This window comes from Diabrotica undecimpunctata, chromosome 1 (genome assembly GCF_040954645.1).
Source record: "Diabrotica undecimpunctata isolate CICGRU chromosome 1, icDiaUnde3, whole genome shotgun sequence".
NCBI classification, from domain to species: Eukaryota; Metazoa; Arthropoda; class Insecta; order Coleoptera; family Chrysomelidae; genus Diabrotica; species Diabrotica undecimpunctata.
Window position 1 is genome coordinate 140,881,603 of NC_092803.1, and position 22,091 is coordinate 140,903,693.

The 22,091-nt window shown below is 33.6% G+C and overlaps 1 protein-coding gene across 5 annotated transcripts in view; it reads right to left on the reverse strand.

The window, feature by feature from the left end:
- fbl (pantothenate kinase 3 fbl) overlaps positions 1-22,091 on the reverse strand; it is a 121,676-nt gene that overhangs the window by 50,930 nt on the left and 48,655 nt on the right. For 4 of the 5 annotated variants that reach the window (XM_072520136.1, XM_072520138.1, XM_072520135.1 and 1 more), the window contains one exon: positions 7,606-7,784. In XM_072520136.1, the coding sequence (XP_072376237.1) occupies positions 7,606-7,784 (179 nt within the window). Of the gene's footprint in view, positions 1-7,605; positions 7,785-16,765; positions 16,917-22,091 lie in introns of those variants that run through there. The other variant, XM_072520139.1, reaches the window with a different exon arrangement.

Sequence of the window (22,091 nt, forward strand, 5' to 3'; positions counted from 1 at the left end):
GATAATTGGTATAAACAAGATAGTCAATACACAAAAACACAAATCGCCAACTTAAAAAAAAAGAAAGCATTGCAAGGATAGGATTAAACCATCAGTGAAAGAAGTAATTCAAGCCTAGGGCTTCCCAGAGAAAAACAATTGTATCATTACAAGATACCAGTCGTGAAAGCCACTTCTTGTTCTAAGTTGTTCTAATGCTATGATGGCAATATATCCGGTTTTTGCCAGGTATCATGTGACGATCTGATTAGAAATGCTTTGTTCATGAGCGATTTTTGTTGGATTTGGTTTTGAAAGATCCTTACAATCGACTAATATTTTGTTTAGTGCTCTATATATATATATATATATATATATATATATATATATATGTCCCTATATCCATGATTCGTAATCTACGAAAGTCTGCTTCTTTGGATTTGCATGGTCTGTTGCTCTCCAGTTACTATAAACCAAGTATAAAACATTTTCCTTACATTTTCTTTGTCAGAATTGTAAAATTATGTATAATTTTTTTTTATAGTAGTCGTTTTTACTAATCCTTTATATTGTAAAATATTTTTGCAACTCGAGTGAAACTAATGCTTAAGCATACCTCAATATACAAGTAAGTCACATGATGACCTTCATGAAATTAGCACTGGTGTGAATGATTACTACGATTAAATTTGAAAAACAAGCGAAACATGACCGTACTTCGCTGTTTTTGTAAATAAAGAAGATCATAAAAAAATTATCGCATAAACAAGTTAATTCTATCACTTGGATGAGATTTGCAGTATAAACAACTCAACTAGCATCAATATGACAGAACAATCTGACATATCATTAAAATGTCAAACTTTATGATAATGGTATTTATTGTATTCTACGTCTCTACACCGCTTTCTTCTCACAAAACTTATGTAGTAGCGCTCGTAAATTTGTTATCAGTTCGCAATATTGATAAATTAATATTAAAAAGTTATTTTTAAAAATACAATGCAAACATATATATTCTATTTATGTAAGTACAATTTCACAAACGTGATAGCTAAAGATACTGTTTAAAACCTTACCGATTAAGTAGAAATTTTTATATTTGATATCTAACGCGTAATTTGATTTTTATCACACTAATAATTCTACCAATTAAGTATTTAGAAAGCTATAAATAATTCGTTATTCAGTAGATATTTGCTTTTTATATTATTAGTATGGTCTTTTTCCATTACTACTGAAAGATTTGTATTAGCAAAAAAAAAATATTTCGATAAAGTATGTTACATTTTAAACATTTTTACTTTATTTTGAACAGATTACTTGTAATAATACCTGTAATCCACTACTTGTGGATTACTACTTTGACACTAATGATGTCAAAGAATATTTCTACACTGAATTAAAAAGAACAATCGAAAGTATACCCAGATGATATAAAAATTATTCTAGGCGACGCAAATGCCAAAATAGGGAAGCACATATTTCGAAAGAAAAGAAATACACAAGGAAACATGGATATCGCCAGATAGAAAGACTAAAAACCAAATAGACCACATGCTCATCGAAAAAGAAGAACAGCAATGTATAAAGAAGATAAGAATATACAGAGGACCAGACGCTGACTCAGATCATTACATGGTGGGCATCAAAATTAAGCAACTGATACCAAAAAACAAAAACAAAATAAAAAAAAGAAATGTATACATAACTCAATTCCATTAGCAACAAAGAAAGAGTAAAAAATATACGAGGAAACAATGGAAAGAGAACTAAAAAAGATACAAATAGAAGAGCAAACTGAGAACAAATGGGAAAACATAAAGCAAATAATGAACAAAGCAGCAAAAGGCTGTAATAAACAAGAGAATAAAAAGAGGAAAGACTGGCTCGACATAGAGTGCCAAAAAGAAATAGAACTAAGAAAATCATTAAGGATGGAAATGATCACGAAAGAAACAACAGAGAAAAAGAATAGATATTGGGAGCAAAGACAAAAAGTAAAGAGGGTGCCGAAAGAAAAGAAGAGAAAACACATAGAAAATAAGCTAAAAGAAATAGAAGAGAATTACAAAAATAAAAAACCTATATCAAGGTGCTAGAAATGAAAAAAAAAGGTTTCCAACAAAAACCACCCATATTCGTTAAAAACAAAGCAGGAAATAATATAAGCGGGGAAGCAGAAATAGTCGAAAGATGGAAAGAGTATTTTGATGAATTACTAAATGGCAATAATAAGTCAAACCAAAGAGAATGTGTGGAAGCAGAAGCAAGAATCGAACACTTAGAAGACATAGAAGATAATTCACCCAGCAAAGAACAAATCGAGGAAATCATAAAAAATCTGAAAAACAACAAATCACCTGGAAGCGATAACATAACAGCAGAGATGATGAAATTTGGTGGAAAACTGTTAAATAATTGGATATACAAGATCATACAGGAGATATGGATAAAAGAACGAATATCAGAAGATTGGAAGGAAGCCATTATTTGCCCATTACACAAAAAAGGAGACAAAACAGAATGCAGTAATTACAGAGGAGTAGCGTTACTAAATACCGTATATAAAATCCTATCAAAATCCATAAAAGATAAGCTAGAAAAAGAAGTTGAAAATATAATAGGCGAATATCAGTGCGGATTTAGACGAGGGAGAAGCACAACGGACCAAGTATTCATAATCAGAGAATTACAAGCAGAAAGCTATGAACGCAACTTACCAACGATAGCGCTATTCATCGACTTCCTACCTAACATAATAGGAGTCATAAAGGCACAGAGACTAAGATGGCGAGGTCACCTAGAAAGGATGCCGAACACGAGGACTGCAAAAAGGGTACTAAACTACACTATAACTTTAAACAAGAGAAAAGGAAGGCCAAAAAATAGATGGAATCAGGAGGTAGAAAAAGATATGGAAGAAATTGGACTAGAAGGCCAGAAAAGAAAAATGAATAACAAGAAGGAATGGACAAAAATCACATATCGAGCCAGAAAAGATCTCAGTACATAAAGGAAAGCGAAAATGAAGAAAGAATAAACTTTTTATGGGCCTCTAAGGCCTTTAGTGCTATTGTATATATATATATATATATATATATATATATATATATATATATATATATATATATATATATATATATATATAATCCACTACTTTCTGGGGGCTCTTGTTAATCTCTTCAGAGACAGTTTTTTCCTGTCCGGATCTGCCGGGTTTGTGTATAAAAGCTACCATTATGAGGGTGACAATTCCATTAGAGGGAGGGATAAAAGTCACAGTTAATATAAGAAAGGGGTAAAACTGATTTTCCTTTTGTAGATGTATTCCCGTCTGGATACGGTGATGTATATGTCTTCTCCACGATTGTGTTTTTGCCCTGCTCAGTTCTTCATTATATTCAGTCAGAGCTTTACGATAATCGCTCCACTCACCTGATCTTTTGGCGAAATTAAAGTTTCGTCCGGATTCTGTCCTTTGATATGCAAAGTTGTCATTTCACCAGGAAACTTTCCTGTTGTAATTAAGATTACCTACTATTAAATTGGAATACTCCTAGTTTCTTTTAAATATGCACAGTCTATGTTGTAAATGTGTTTTATTTATGTAGAAGTGAAAAAAATGAAAATTGTTTGAAAATTGTTTCGAAACTATCTTACCGATGTTTTATGTAGAAGTATTGAGGACAAAAAAATTTTATAAACTAAAAATTAAAAAAAAAATTATTGAAAAAAACCTTTAAAAAGGTTTATTTATTTAAAAAAGTAACTCTTTCGAGCTACATCACTAAAAGTCCATCATCAGTGCTGTTACCTAAACATGTGAAGCTTTAAACATATTTACTTCATGGCAACGTAAGACTGCCAATTGCGGTTGCTGGATCTGAAACGTAGCCCTTCTCTTCTCCTCTCTTCTCTTTGGAAACTCTTCTTCGGAATATATATTGTTACGTTTTTCTGTGGGTTCAGAGAGTAAGTAAAGGAAACGGAGTATCGCGTTCAATCACACAAGTATAGTTTTACAAAAACTAGACTCGCTAAGACTAATGATCAAAGGTCGGCTCAGCACCTTAAAGAATAAAACATCTGTTCTAGAAAGAGCTAGCAGATGACGATGTGTGATAACACAAAATTCCAAAAATAACCGATAAAGAGGTTCTCGAACGTTGCTGACAAAGAGAGATTTCGGCTTCTCGAATTACTGTTACGCCAAGGCCGCAATTAGGGCGTTGTAACTCATAACAATATCATAGCGCAACAACTGCAGTAAGAATGTACTATGGCGACACACCCTCCCCTGGGAGAAGGGGATTAGGCAAGGAGATACCATCTTTCCTAAACTTCTTCAAGACCTTCAGAGCTCTTGTGCACAAGTTGGCCGTAAAATTAACTTTTTTAAAACACAATACATGACCAACTTTGTACTGGCCAAAAACGTTTCAATATATGGCACGCAAATTGAATAAGTCTATACCTATAAGTATGTGGGCCACGAGATTAAATTAGCCAACATGGGAAGATGACGGAAAACTGAGGGAAGTCTTTAAATCAGATATTCCCATGTGCTTGAAACGGAAGGTTTTTGATCAGTGTGTGCTAGCGGTTATAAAGTACGAAGCAGAATCACTTACCCTTACTAGAAAAGTAATACATAAAATACAAGTAGCACAAAGTGCAATGGGGAGTTTATGTCAATGTTTAATATATCCCTCAGAGACAGAGTTTCAAATAAAATAGGAAAAAACTGGTGTTACGGACGCAGGTAAAAGAATTACAATGCTGAAATGGAATTGTACAGGTCATGTTTTCGAATGAAGACCGAGACGCCATACTTTTCGTAATGGAGGACGCCCTCCAACAAGATAGTCGGACAAGCAATCAAGCGCATCCAACACAACTGGATTCAACGTGCTTAAGAGTGGAAGCAATGGAACTATTTACTGGAGGCTTATGTTCAGCAGTGGATTCAAAATGGCTAATGATGATGAATGATGAAGTAATTTTGCAATATTTCGTTCTTTACAAAATAAAAAATCTTTATATAGTTATTCATTTCAATAAAGAAACTGCTGAAAGCAAGAAACACGTAAATTTTCTGGATCTGGAACTCGATGGAATACTCTCCTAAGAACTTCAATGCTAAAATCTTTTCTCCAAATTAAATAGTTACTACGTATAGCAAATTATGCAATATAGATAGGAGTTCGCCGGGAAGCTCATGTAGGCCTCTGTTAAAAACGTAATCGAAACATTTTGAAGGTTATCTTTGAGCGTGTCAAATAAATTTAACATTAATTTACACAAAAAACTAAGATCTTTATAATTACAACTTAAGAAATAAATTGCAATATCTTGGAGAGAAAAGGCTTGAAACCTCACTTTACTCGTGTGGGCGTTAATATTTGTTTAGTTCTGACTATATATTACTTTATTCTTAATCCTTTCCGACTATTTTCACAAGAAACAGTAATTAAACAATCGCAAACTTATACAGTCCAGCTAAATACATTTTTGTATACACTAAAAGCTCCTTATCCGCGTTTTCACTATTTGCGGATTGAAAAAATGCGATCCAATTCCTAAATCCGCGGCCTAAGATTTCTTTATTCGCGGATCAAATCGTTATATACATATACCCAAATAAAAAACATTCGGTATCCTTTGTCAACGTGTCGGCAAGTGGACTAACAAAAAAATAAAATTGACCTTATTACAACTACGCCTAGATTGTGTTTTCTGAAGCTATCGGCGTTGTTTAGGTAAAATAAAGGTATTACTCAAAACATAAAGTATTAAATTCTGCCAATGCGTGTTTTATTGTTTTACTTTTCCATTCCACTAAAAAAAATGAAAAACGAGTTTCGATGCGAACAAATCAGTGTTACAGCTTAGAGTGAAAATAGAAATGCTTGATCGTTTACGTCTTGGAGAAAGAATGGAAGTGGCGTTATCATTATGGATCAAAGACCGCAACCAAAAAAGGGTGTCTCTAAGTGGTCCAATGGTTCGGGAGAAGGCAAAGCGTCTTTACGCCCATTAAAGAACCTGGTAGTAGTGGTGGTGGTGAATGTATAGATGGGCGATTTCAAGCATCGGAAGGTTAATTAAATAAATTTAAAGTGCAACAATAATTGCATAGCATTAAAATCGTTGGAGAGGCTGCACCAGAAAGATATCCAGAAGAATTTGCGAACCTGATAGATGGTGAAGTATATACACCTGAGCAAGTATTTAATGCAGACGAAACTGCACTGTTTTGGAAGATAATGCCAATTAAAACATTCATTTCTAAAAGCGAAAAGTGTGCCCCTGGATTTAAGACAGCAAAGGATAGAGACACTGCTGCTTTGCTCTAATACATTTGTAGATTGTGTTATTAAACCATTGATGGTTTACAGATCTTTAAATCCTCGTGCGTTAAAAAATCAAAACAAGGGCGACCTGCGAGTGTTTTGGCGTGCTAATAAGAAAGCGTGGGTTACAAGCGCTATATTTTGTGACTGGTTCCGGAATTGTTTTGTTTCTGAAGTTAAAACTTATTTGAAATTAAAGAATTTAGACTTTAAACCAGTTCTAGATTTGGACAATGCACCAGGTCATCTTCGCGAAATATAAACTATGCATCCAAATATAAGTGACATTTTTACCTCCCAATACGACGGCTTTGACTCAACCTATGGAAAAAGGAATAATCCAGGTCTTTAAGCTCTATTACATAAGATGAAAAAGAATACTGAATAATATGGAATGTGATCCTGATATGAATGTTATGGAATGTTGGAAGAAATTTGACATAGCAAAATGCATACTAAACATAAAAGAATCATTGCACGAACTGAAGCCATACACATTAAAATCGTGCTGGAAAAACCTGTTCTAATTGCGGAAAATGAGGAAGAATCTGTGCAGGTTCAAACTTAACTCAAACATTGCCGAAATTGCGAGAGAAATAGGACGAGATGGGTTCGAGCAGATAGAATGAAGTGACGTTCAGGAGTTGCTTGAATCACAAGATGAAGATTTGACTGAAACCGACTTGGAGGAAATTTTAAATTCACAACCCATTGAAGAAGAGGCTTCGAGATGCACTTGAAACGTAACATTTAATTTGAAAGTTGACCTCTTGATGGAGGTTTAAGAATGGCAAATGGGCTTTTTGATGTCTTTATGAAAACTGATCCATCTATGGAACCAAGTCTTATTTTTAAGAGGCAAATTGCTAATGCCACTGCCGAATATCGGATGGAATTGAAGGCGTATTTAAAAATTGCCAAAAAAGAGAAAATTAATAAATTCTTTAAATCATTGTGTAAACCTGAAGATAATATGTAATTAATCAACATTTATGGTCAAAAATTCAATTAAACTGATTTTTTTATGCATTTACTTTTTATTTCATCATCTAGGAACGTATACGCTATGTACGTAACCCCCTGTGAAGGTAACTTCATATAAATTACCATTCCATATTCACGGTTGCTGTATTCACAACATATTTACGGAACATAATACTCCGTGAATAAAGAGTTTCTACTGTACTATATTTGCAAACATTTAAATAATTTCACATTGAAAATAAGCGTTTTCAAACTTTTCACAAAATAATTAGAAATAACAACCTACCTGTAAATGCATGTCTCGATGACCAGTCTTTCCATATGCAGAATTCTTTGTAAGGTACCTCCTAATATTCATTAGAGTCTCTACTTGGGAAGCTGCTTCTTCCCTGGGAAGTTCCTTAGGTTCAAAATACACCAATTTGCATAGTGAGCCACCTATGTCCATACCAAACCATGGCATTGCTGTAAAAGTAACAGTGGGATAAGTAATTTAATACTAAATAATTCGTAGTGTTGGATAATGTACAATAATATTTGAATATTCATAACTTGGTGATGTATTACTCAAGGTAATAATTAACAATATTTTTGTTTTAATGAAATTAAATATTTGCGTAATGGGACAAGGAAACTTAGATAAGACTTTGTAAAAAATAAATTTTAAAAAGATTTTAGGAAACTACAAATGAGACATATAAAATAAAATCAAGAAAGCTGTATATATGCCAACCGAAAATAAAAAGATCTACTATTTATGATGATTATGATGAAAAAACTTTTGCGAAATGCATTGGGAGCGGTACGAGCGGAAGTATTTTCAGAAACTTTAGGGAATGCTAATGAAGGTTTTAGAGGTCATTAATGAAGAATTTTTTAAAAACATTTTATCTACTGATAATCGTACATTTATACATTAAATAACGAATCAAATATTGAAAATGATACAAGCTTGTTTGACAAGAAAGCTTGATTGAAGACCCAAAATAAATGTATGATACGCAATATTCAGATAATACATTACTGAATCCTCATTCTACGAGGAACGTTTAAATTCAACGAATGATAAAAAAAAATATGAATAAAAATGACCAAAACTTCTAAACGAGCCGCGTATTAATACAATTTAAAAAACACGTATTCACTCTAAACGATTGGTTACATTCCACTAACGAAGAATATAGAATGCTGGTACTTGTAGTATTGGACTCCCGCTACATTAGCCCAACTAAATTTTCATGTTGACTTCGCCCCAAAAGAAAAACGTATTGTACTTTTAATTTATTATATGACTTAAAATACGTATAACTAACCCAGGTCGGGTCTCGAAATACATTACGAATGGCGTCAGAAATACTACTAATTGAATTGTAAAATGAATCGTGTCCATTAACTTTCTTCGCTTTTAAATATGTGACTTGCGTTCCTTATACAAGGTAAGACTGAACAATTACTGGGCTTGGAGATAGGGTAAGCAAATAAATTGAAACGTTTGCGAACGGCTACTCGTGTTTTGGTTGGAGAGCTGAGTCGTGAATAAGGAATCATTTATTTGGGGAGGGCTGGAGGGCTTACTACAAAAAAGAAACACTGGGTAAACAATGTCCTGGGCAACACTACATAAGAAGATTCCTAAACCATTTAAAATAGGACGCCGTTTAAAAGATTCCTCTTGTTGGTTGGAAAGAAAATTTTTTCTCTCCTTTGGAATTGCAAAATGCACTGTTCCATACAAATTTCAAGCGATCTGGATCCATGGGAAACACAAGATGCAGGCTGACGAGCACCAAAACTGAGCCTCAGGTTATCATGGATGATAACTATATGATTCTTCAAAACTCAGCTGTTTATTTTTTACTCAAAACAATGTAGGCTCACTTAGCCCTCAGAAACGTTGTTATCAAATTCCGTGACACGGAATACAGCAACAAACCGATGATTATCTCACTTACAAAGATTGCCAAATATCATTTTGAAATTAAATCACCTCCTTCTAACGAAAACTTGCCAGTTTTTAAAACTCTCTGCGATGTTCACCGCTTAGACCCAAATTTGTTCTCGTTGACTGCTACACAAACGAATTTCCGATGACAAAAAAATCCGAACTTAAACAATGAAATCGACTGCTCTGGCAGCAGGTCCACTGAGTAATAATATCATCCTTCCAAATCAGTATAAACATAAGCGGAAAGATTCCTGTTTATTTCCTGCCTAATATCTAAGCGGAACAAAGATTAAAAGAAAAAGCAATTTGTGTTATTATAAACAGACTAAAAATGTTTATATATAGACTTAAAAATTATCTATTTCAGAGACGCAAAAAGATTAAGAATCTTTTTCGGTGTTTTATTATATAAGCGGTGAAACGAAAATGCTACAACGATAACATTTACATTTTCTTGTTTACCAATTATATTTTAATATCACGTTTAGAATTGAACTAAATTCAAATCGAACACATGTAAAATGAGTTTATTTTCAATTTCTAATATTTCTGTGTGTCATTATGTCACACACTTAAACGACAACATGTTTGAAGATATTTGAATTAAACACCGATGTTAGGGCGCCATATTTAAAGATCTTTAGCTCCCTTAGAAAGCATTTTTGGATAAGGTGATTTATTTTGTGTTTGTCATAAATTTTTCATATAAAAATGCGTGCACGTCATTCAAGATTTACGACGTCAGAACCCCACAGTGTTGCCAAAACATCAGAATAGTTAGTAAGTGAGAAATTTTTAAAATGTCAACTATTTGTCAAACTATTATATTAATAGTATTAACAGTTTTAAGATTACTGCAACACACTAAAATACATAAGAAAACATTTTAATACAAAATATTCTAAATTATTCTATATTAATAATAAAAACGTCCCGTCATTATTTCTTGTTCAAAATAATCTATGTCATATGAAAGCTTATTCGCTTTCTACAGACTATTTGGTTGTTTTGGTATAGCACACATATAATGATGAAGTTTGTAAGAAATCAAAACATACACAAAATTCTTACTCTAAAAAAGCGGAAACACTTTTCAACAATTTTACCACACGCTGAACTGTCAAAAAATTTGAAGTATTCCCATATCAGTTGCGTACAATTGTCTAATATATTTAATTAAAATTATTATTTTGTGGAATATTAGACTTAAAGAGTTATTTCATAAAATTTATATTAGTAATAATAACAAATGTTTTTGGTTATTTAATCAATATAACTCTAAAATTCCCAATATAATGATGATAACATATTATTATACCATGTTGACGCCTATGAAAGATCGAGCAGTTCCGTATGGCTTTCGTATTATTAGCTGTGTTAGGAAAATTTGAACTCTAAGGTTGACGTTCTGGAAATTTTAAATATAAGTGACGTCACTTTATATAAATTGTGACGTGCACGCATTTTTATATGAAAAATACTATACGTGGAAAATATTTGACAAATGGCTCTGGAAGGAGAAAGTAAAGGAATTAAAATTAACTGAATTCCAAAGATAATATACGATACGAAGACGAGACTGCAATTCTAGAATCAACTTTAGATGGTCTTCAGCACATATTGGACATGATTGATACCATGGGTAAACGATTTGGACTAGAGATCAACGCTACTAAGACTAAATTTATGATAGGTCGACAGTCTATCAATAAAATATTGACAGTCGACGGAAATACTATAGAGCGGGTATAACCATTTAAATATCTGAACGTCACGATCAACGAAAAATGGGACTGCGATATAGAAAATAAACTTATAACCAATTACTCAAGAACAACATTTGCGAAACTTAAAAATTCCCTAGTAGCCTGAAGCGTCCCACTTGCACTTATAACATGTTGTGAAGTACTACATTGAAGCGTAAAATGCATTGAAGCATTTGAAATGATGAGTTTATGGGGACTCTTATGAGTTACTTGGACCACACAGGCCTCGAATAAAGCAATTTTAAGAACTGCAGGCTGCGAACGAGAACTACTTAACATCGTTAAGGAAAGGACAATTTCGTACCAAAGGTCCAGGAAGAAAACAACGTTCGTGGCTAAGAAACACAAGGGACTGGTTTAACTTACAAAGACGTATCCACCATATTACAAAGAACCGAAAAAAACGGCACTCTAATCTATGACTAAGCACAAGGCACAGAAGAAGAAGTAGGTTTATAGGCGAGGAAACGAAGCACACTAAATCTACCAATTTTCCACAGCAAGATGAATCGCTGTGAAACTTTTTCCATTTAATTCGGGAAAGTGGCGGGAAAGTTTATGAACACAATTCAGGATGGTAAAATGAATATTGCATTTTGTGCATAAAAAAATGCATTTCCAAAGTGCAATTACAATTTGCAACTCAGAAAATATCGACAGGAATGAGTTTAATTTTGTCAGTCGGGAGTTTTCGAGGTCGAGGTAGTTATATGTCATTTTTATTCGAAATTAGTCAAAAGTCATTACTCGTGGGATTTTTTGATTGCTAAACACGAATATTACAACGGTGATGATCTCCAGGGTATCTGGTGGCCAGCGTAGATCTAGCCTCTTGAAGTTGTTTGTTAATTTATTATTTAAGATTTTTATTAACATAATACTCCAGCAGACTCGGTCACCCCGGGCACCAAATACCTTGGAGACCATCGATGGCGTAAAATTCGCGTTTCTTTCTTCTTCAAGTGCCGTCTCCATCAATGGAGGTTAGCGGTTATGGTGGCAAACGTTTGTCTATCTTCAGCTGTTCTTAAGAGTTCCTCAAATCCAAGTCCTGTCCAGTTTCTGATATTACGTAACCAGGACAATTTTTTTCTTCCAATTCCTCGCTTTCCTTCTTTCCAATTCGCGTTTAACGACCTGAAAACCCCCAGAATAATGACTTTTGACTGATTTCGAATGGAAATAAAATAAAACTACAGGAGACGAAGCCCACACTGGGCACCAGGAAGCTCGCGGACCATCGTCGTTATCATATTCGTATTCACCGACCTTGAAAACACCCGAATAATAAAATCGAACTCATTCCTGTCAATACTTTCTGAGTTGTAAATTTTTCATTTTCTGTGTACTTTGGAAATGCATTTTTCCTGTGCACAAAATGCAATTTTCATTATACCACCATGAATTTTGTTCACAAACTTTCCTGACCCTTTCCCGAATCCAATGCAAAAAGTTGCATAGCGATTCATCTTACTGCAGAAAATTGGTAAGTTTAGTGCTTTTTCGTGCTTTATTTACTCGCCTATTAAGAAACAATTGTAATGTAAATTAAAGTTGTAAATAAATAGGGTACATATAAAGGTTAATGTTAAATCACTATAATTAATACACTCTAAAAAATATTAAAATAAAATATACGTTACGTAACTGGAAGTACTTTACGTTGAACACTTTTTGCTGGAAGTAAATTTGATTTAGTAATTACGATTAAAATAAAATCTAGATAATCACTGTTTTTTTGGTTAAATAGTTGTATTAAGTGGTTTTTATACACCATTAAGAAAAGGTTCAATAAATAAACATTATCAAGCAATTTCAACGAGAGCCGAGATAAAAAAATATGATAATCATTTTGTAAACAATCTCTTTGAAGGCCCAAGGCAAAACGGTGCAGTTATAATAAATAATATATATTATGTGTAAATCGGAATTAAGGAGAACTTAAAGATAATATAAGGATCCTATAAGAGTTTGTCAGATAAAATAGAGAATAAAAGAAGTTTAAGAAACATGGATATTCATTAAATGACAAGAAATTGAGAAATTACAAGCATTTACATTGATAATACTTTCAAAGTTCACAAGAAGATTAAAGCATTTATCACAGGAAAGCGTAAAAAGAATTACGTGTTGTTGAAAAATGCAAGCCGAAGAAACAAAGGTAAAAAAAGAAGGAAATAATATATATAGAGTAACTAAACACTAAAAATGTTTAAGTAACACAAGTTTTTTTCTCCTATATTCATCAATTTTGCAATTTTGATTGATTTTTAAATAGTGACATACCGTTATTATAATGCCTAATTAGTCAGCAATAAATTCATCTTGATTTCAGTGTAATATGATTTATCTATGATAAAATAATTAAACAAAAGTTAAGAAGTGCACTAACTTATTTGAAATTTTTAACACAAAAATCTAACAATAAATGTGTTTAATATAATCTGTGTTTCCTCCACCAGCATTAATTATAGCTTTACATCGCCTTGGCATGCTTAAAATTAAATTATCACTTTCGTTTTGAGGCAATAGGACCCATTCTTATGTAGAAAGATCTTGAAGACCTTGTCTAGTATGAACATTGTGCAGATACGCGCCAATATCTGTCTGAAGCATATCTCATACATGTTCGATGTCATTAAGATCTGGCAACTGTACTGGCCACGATAAAAGTATAATATCCCCATTTTGAAACCACTGTATTACTGTTGCTGCAGTTTGTGTTCTTGCATTATTCTGCATGTAACGCAAATCAGGACCTGCAGCAGTGGCAAATGGAAGGACAAAAGGTTCCAAGATACGATCAATATATTGATATTGATTCAAAGTGGCTTTCACAAAAACGGGAACAGTTCGCTAATGAAAAATGTAGACCTTTATATGGACGAACACCCTGTACATGCCTGAGTCTCCCTTGTCGACCAGATCCTCTTAAAACTCTCACTCTTCTTGAATCCGGGTAGAAACAAAACCTAGCTTCATCTATAAAAAACAAAGAACTCCATTCTTGTAATTCCCGATGCACATGTAATTGTACCAACCTTAACCCTCTCAGACCCTCGGGTCGTAATTATACACAGTTATTTCAGCTAGCTCCATCTTTAAGAAATCTTGAATATTAATGTGAGAAACTTACGTAGATCACTTGTAGAAGCCTTTATTTTAAAACTGAATCATAATCGCGACGCAACAGTAGTTGTAACGAGAACTTATTTTATTGTTTATTTGCAATGGCGGACGTCGAAAACTTCCCCATGGTAAGTAAATACAAATTCAAGAAAATCCGTTTGCTTTTATATAATTTTTAACATTTTATAATTTCATTGTGTGGTAAAACGATAAAAGAATTTATGTTCATATGTATTTTGTAGAAAAAAATATTTATACCAATAAAAAATCGGTTTTTTTATTTGTTGGACATAATTATGAACATTAGAACTGGACTGAAATGGAAATGAATATATGTTCATATATAATTTTTATGAGCTAGGTGCAATAAATATACATGCACATTTCCTAAATAAAATAAAAGTTCGTGTAGGTGTCGATAAATTGGGACCTACACTTGATGAGTTATCTGACTCATACTGGAATGAGGAGAAAGATAAAGCTGAAATTTCAGAGCCCTCGTCAGGCAAGAAAAAAGAAGTTCGTGTAGGGGCTGATCACGCACAGGGCCCAGAGTCAAATCCGTGAGTCACACGAAGATGACGATAATGAATCTGGGTCACATGAGGCTGATGAAAACGATTTACCATTTGATGGACCATCTAAGTCAAAAGAAGGCAATTTTTGCTTTGTAACAACCAGAACCTCCAGATTTGGTTTGGAATAAGGAACAACAACCTACTCTTACAACGCCCCCAAGTGAAGAGCCTCATGATCCTTGTATAAATTTTTTTCTAAATATATAGACGAACAGCAGTTTGACCAAATGGCCACTTTTACCAATATGTATGCTTTTCATAACAAAAAAACTTAATATTATTCTGAAGCTATTGTCTTGTGGCATGTTAAAGTGATTACTACATCGTGTTAATACTTTGGCAATCCTCAATAACTGTACCGATAAGTTCTATAGAGCACGTCTTTTGTATGATGGTATCAGGAAACGACGTTTGAGTTAAAGTTAGAAGAAAACCTATGTATTGATGAACAAATGGTACCATTTAGGGGCCATTTTGCTGTAATTCAATACTCAAAGGGTAAACCTACACCCTGTGGGTAAAATTTTTTTCCTATGCGGAAAGTATCTTTTATGATTTGGTTTTATATCAAGGCGCTTCTACTGGCTTAGATGCTCAGTTGCTAAAACGGTTTGGATTTGGTGCTATAATAATTCTTTACCTTACAGAAAGAATAAATAATGAAGGGCACAAGTTATATTGCAATAATTACTTTTCCTCGTATCAACTTCTTCAAGTCTTAAAGTAAAAAAAAATAGCCGCTGGAACAATTCGAGGCAATATGTTCAACAATCCTCCTGTGAAAACCCATAAAGAAATGTTGAAAATGGTAGAGGAACTACAGATCAAGTAACAAGTAAAGACGGATGGATAATTGGAGTGTGCTTCTGGCTTCTAATTTTGTTAATTTACTTTGGAAATACTGATGTAGTTAAGCGGTGGGACAAGAAAGAAAAAAAGTATATGGATGTAGAAATACAGTATGACTGGTAAAATAAGTATTATCATGACAAATTCGTAAACTACATATAAGGAAGTTTTGGACTTTTATGATGAGTACAGTATTTTCTTGATGAAGGTGGATGGAAGGAAAGGATTTGGTACACAAAGGTCTCTCACCTAAATACTAGAAATATATTATTTTTTTCTTCGGTAGTAGAACTCTTCAAGAGTATCCAGTTAAAATTTGAGAGTGATTGGAGCAAAATTGATGGAGTTATAGGTATTTAGGAGTGAGTGAGGTGAGTGCGTTAGGTGTGTGAGTGGAGTGAGTGAGGTTAGTGAGTGGAGAGATTGAGTTGAGTGAGTGAGTGAGGTGAGTGATGAAGTGAGTGAATAAGTGACTGATATGAGTGAGTAAAGTGAGTGACTGTGATGAATCAGTGAGATGAGTGAGTGCGATAAGTGAGTGAAGTGGGTGAGCAATCACATGAAAATTGGAATAAGTACAGTGTCAAGTTCTCATAATGATGCACTCGCAGCAGATAACAATCAAATTACTAGATCGGTACGTCGGTATATGGTCCTGGAATGGACGATACTGTGCGAGTATGAAAAAATATGCTTTTTTAAACGCGTTTTTCTCGGAATAATTTTTTTACAAGTCGGTGTTCACTGTATCTCAAAAACTACTTGGTCGATCGGATTTTTTAACTCTTTTGAAAAAAAAAAACAATAAAATCAACAATATTTCTACGCAATAAGTTGCACTTATATAATTCATAAACTCCCTCGAAAATCTCGAAATCTTTTTGGTTAATAAAACTTGGAAAATAAAACTGTTACTAGCTGTGAAATAATGTCTGGCTAATAGGTTCTAACCAAAGCCATCAATAACATCAAAGCTATCAAGAAGAAGACTGTGAAATATCCGGAACTGGATTAACATGTTTGAGAGAATTTTATGATCAAGAAACTTTATTTAATCCAATTTTCAATTCCGTTGTACCAAGTAGAAAAACACGTCTAACTAAAATAAAAAATACTACAACTCTTACAAATCAACAACACCGTTTTTAATAAACAACTCCTTAAAAATATAAAGCTCACTTGTATTTGAATCACTCATCTTATAGTACACGCTAATGAACAACCAAACGCACAAACACTATTGAATAACACTTAAAAACACAGGTGTGTCGATATATTGCAACTAATTGAAAACACGAAAGTGCTACAATTTTATTAACCGTTAAAGGTTATTGATAAGATGAATATCAGATCAGTCAAAATGATGTCAAAATGTGATAACTTCGTTTTTAGATTAGATATATATATTTCGATGACATAATTGTATGATACCCAGTTAAGTGACAATCATATTATTCATGTTGGTAACAAGATGGCATGACAGGAGGTGACAAGACAGATTATTAGGTTAGACAGAGTTGTTAGGTTAGGTTACTGGCATGTAAAGTTAATATACTTGTTGCTTATACAATTACTCAATCTAGTATTTGTTTTATTTATTACACCTTCCATCAGACTTATACATGGTGTCAGGTGTGATAATCTGTGTGTGGTGAAACCATTTCTTGTTTGGATAGGTACTCAACTGTAACCTTGTAACACGTGAGTATCATTTTTTGGTATCATCATGGAATCCACGTTTAAGCCACCTGAATCTCTAGTATTAGATGGGAATATATCTGAAAACTGGCGCAAATTTAGCCAAAAGTTTGATCTATTTATGATAGCTACGGACCTAACCTGCAAACCAGAAAGTAAAAAGCTGGCAGTTTTCTTAAGTCTGGTGGGTGACGAGGCATTAGAGCTGTACAACACCTTCACATTTGACGAAAATGAAGACAGAACAGTAACTTGCGTAAAAAAGAAGTTTGAAGAATATTGTTCACCAAAGAAAAATGTCATTTTTGAAAGATTTAAGTTTAATAGTATTAGCCAGCAAGAAGGGCAACCATTTGACTCGTTTGTGACAGAACTACGGAAAGCCATTAAAACAACAGAGTATAGCCAACAAGACCAGATGATCAGAGATAGAATAGTAATAGGCATACAAAACAAAGCAACACAAGAAAAACTGCTCAGAGAATCAGAGTTAACGTTAATGAAAGCAGTTGACATATATGTCGAGCGATAGAAATAAGTAACGACCAGTCTAAAATGTTACAAAATGAGTCATTTATAAATGTAGTTCAAAGAAGAGAACCAAGATGTGATCGTGTGTGTACCAGACATGGATACAATGAGTTGAGAGATAATCGATGTCCTGCTTGGGGTAAAACAAGTGTCAAGGTCATAACCATTTTGCAAAAGTTTGTAGAGAAGACCATAAACCTAGTGGGAGCAATGTGAGAAGGAAACCAGAAATTCCAAGAAAGGCGATGAAAGAGCAGAAGAAGAAAGTGCATCAAGTAACAGGAGTTTTAATCCCTGATAATAATCATATACTTGAAACATCAAATCATAATAATACTTACTGCATAAGGTCAGGGAGACAAATTAAAAAACATTGTAAGCTGAACTTATAAATAAAAAGAAAAGAGGATGTATGATACCCAGTTAAGTGACAATCATATTATTCATGTTGGTAACAAGATGGCATGACAGGAGGTGACAAGACAGATTATTAGGTTAGACAGAGTTGTTAGGTTAGGTTACTGGCATGTGAAGTTAATATACTTGTTGCTTATACAATTACTCAATCTAATATTTGTTTTATTTATTACACCTTCCATCAGGCTTATACAATAATTGTTTTCCGGGCTTATAGGACGTAATCTGCAATTAGGTTTTTCCTAAGGTTTCACCTGCATTAATCACAGACAAAATAATCAACGTTGGTTTTACTTGAACATGTAGCAATTTAGTTTTGACTTTATATAAGGACAACTTTACTTAGATTAAAATAGAAAGCACGATCTCAAGCGGTTTTTAAATAAAGAAAGGATTAAGTTGCCCTTTCATGCTTATTTAAAATCTATAGTTAGCAAGTAAATACTATACACTTGGAAGTCTACAAGTAGATGACTGGAACGATCGCAAGTGTTGGAAGCTAGGTTGCGAGAAACGGCGGCAGCTGTAATAAACTCGTTATATATACATATATATATATATATATATATATATATATATATATATATATATATATATATATATATATATATATATATAGTTTTCTTTCCAAAAAGGCATCATATTGTACCGTGGATTTCTTGAAACACATGGATTATGAACTCAAACTTTATTAAAATAGTTATTTACGTAACAAGTTCCTAAAGTGATATTTTACGAGACGAGTAGGAAATTTCCAGGGCGAGCCGTAGGCGAGTCCTGGAATCCTGCGAGTCTCGTAAAATTACTTTTGGATCGTGTTACGAACAATATTTTTCATACAGCTGTTTTGTATGTTAAAAAGAATATATGGATAAACTTTACTTATGAACTTTTAATAAACATCTTAAAGTTACTCTCGTGAATTCAACATTAGAAAAATCTACTTATGAATATTAATAACACAATTGTAACAATAATTTACATTGATATTGTTAGGAATATTAACAGAAGTGGCAGTATTGAAATAAGTGTTACACACGAAAAACTGAGCGAAAATACACGAATCTTAAATGACAATCGTTGTCATAATAAAATCCAAAGTTGATGTTATTGTCAAAGCCGTTACCTAGCTACCCAAAATCGTTCCGAAAGTGAAAAAATTAGTCCCGAAAGTAGCTACTTTCGATATGAGTTGTGTAAAATGGTACTTTCGATTTAATAAATCATACCGAAAGTTTTATTTTCGGGTAGGCTGCAGAAAAATGTATAAAATACTGAACTAACTGACATTGAAAAATTAATTAATTTGACAAACCCATCGATCCTCAACTGTCCTCGTGTATATTCTATATAAATGTCATCCTATGACACTTCTCGTTTAAGGGTGATTCCAAATACCAACAGCTGCCACTTGATTATCAGTCCTAACATTGCCCCCTCCTTTAGACTGGCAACCCTGCCAGTCCACTGTCTCCTCGACACTGCGCCAAAGGTATGATCAAAGAATATAGACGCTTAAGCGTCTATATTCTTTGGTATGATACTCCCGAGTGCGAAATTGGGACGAGTTCGCGCTTGACGTCACAATGAGAGTGATTTTAAATTCCCCGTAAGAACATCGGCGCTCACAATTAATTTTTAATTGGCAACCTTGCACAAGGCCAACCGATGCAGATATACGATCTTCATTTTTGTTCTCGGTCGTTTGATTCGGTAGACAACATCATTGATTCGGGCTACCACGGAATACGGACCTTCCCATGACTTCTGTAGCTTTGGACTTCGCCCCTTATAACGTACTGGATTATATAATCACACCACATATCATTCCTTGAACCCGGTAGAGTTAGCTCGTCTGTCATATAGAGCTTTGATCCTATCGCTCTCCATTCTCAAATGTTCTCGAACCTTCACATGAACATCGTCAATTCTTTCAGTTAAGTTTTGGGTGTAGCTATCGTTATATTCGTCACGGGGTTCAGTAGTTCCAAATAATAGATCAGCAAGAAGCCTTTACTCTTTCCCAAATAAAACTTTCACTGGTGTTTCGCTTGTCGACTCATGGATGGAATTTTGATATACAAGAAGGAAGAGCTGGATATAGTTGTCCCAGTTATCTTGATGTTTATTAACAACAATTCGAGTTAAATTTAGTATTTTTCCACAAATAAGATCCCTCTTTAGTAGTGATGCTTTTTAAAAACTTGACTACAGCTCTGAGGATGGCTTTGTAAGCCAAAAGCGCTCAGCTAGGAATTAAAAAAAAATTGCACACTTCAAAAATAATTTTCTTTTTCATTAAAGTTTTGTCCAATGGCACATTTGTAAATAAACTAGTTTATCATTATCATCACACGCCTGTAGCGTGCACTGTTGAACATAAGCCTCCCTCAGTTGTCTCTTTTATTTCCGACCCTTTGCTGTGTAAATTCTGTTCGTTGTAACCCTCACCATAGTTGTAATAATTGGTCTACCATATCGGAGGTCTACCTCTACCTACCACGCCATTATATGTTTAGTCTATTTAGCGTCATTAATTCTCGCCACATGTCCGGCCTAGTTACAATTCATATTTGCTACATTTTACCACTTGCTAAACATTTATTAAATAGGACTGTGAGAGCGTAAATTAATTTTTCTTCATTTCTTTTTGAGCTCTGATTGAAAATATTGGAATATTTGTTACATTATTGTTAGTACTTGTACTTCTGTAAAAGAGGTTGTAGAAATCTTTCCCTATTTGGATTATTTATTTTTTCTTTATCGGATGTTACTGTACCTTCTGAGTCATGGAGTTTATGAATATTTTGTTCCTTTTGCTAGATTTCTCCTTAATGATTTTAAGCTTGTATTATGCTCTATTACTTCCGAAATAGTTCTTGTATTGTATTTTCTTTTTTGCTTATTCATCTCTATTCTGCTGTGTCTTTCTGTTCCGTTTTTTAATAAGATCTTTTGTGCATTTATTTATTTTGTTTACACCAATATGTTTCTACAGCGTCTCTCAAAGCACTTAGTGTTTGGTTGTATTTTTGCTCCAGGTCTGTGCACTCTAAATTTTGAAGACCGTTCTTCACATATTCATCTAATTCTTTAGCTTCTTCCTTGTTACAAGTTTGGTTCTTTCGCTATTGATATTTATTACTACTTTTACTCTTATAGCACCATGGCCACTAGCTACTAAAAACTTATTCAAGACACTCTAGGCATGTACTATATCTTTGTGATTAGATAATATGTAGCCTATTTTATTTCTAATGGCACCGTCTGGACTTATCCATGTTGATTTTATTCTTCTTCTTATTGTGCAAACCCTATAGGAGATTGGATATCACCAAGGCTATTTTGATCTTATTTAAAGCTGATCTTAAGAACTCATTCATGGTGCAACCAAACCACTATCTCAAATTTTGTAACCATGACATTCTTCTACGCCCTGGATTTCTTTTTCCTTCTATTTTTTACGGGAATATATTTTGAAGTAATGCGTATTTTTGTGCTCGGATTCTTCTTCTCTGTGTGCCATCTCCGCGACGGATGTTGGCAATCATCATGGCTATTCTGATCTTAGATGCTGCCGCTCTGAATAGTTCAATTGATGTGCATCCATACCATTCCCTCAAGTTACACAACCATGAGATTCTTCTCCTTCCTACACTTTTCTTGCCCTGGATTTTCCCTTGTATAATTAATTGAAGTATGTTGTATCTTTCATTACGTATAACATGCCCCAAGTATTGCAGCTTTCGTGTCTTAATGGTTTCCAATATTTCCATTCTTTTGTTGACTCTTCTCATGACTTCGTTTTTTGTTACATACTCGCTTCATGATATCTTCAGGAGTCTTCTATACACCCACA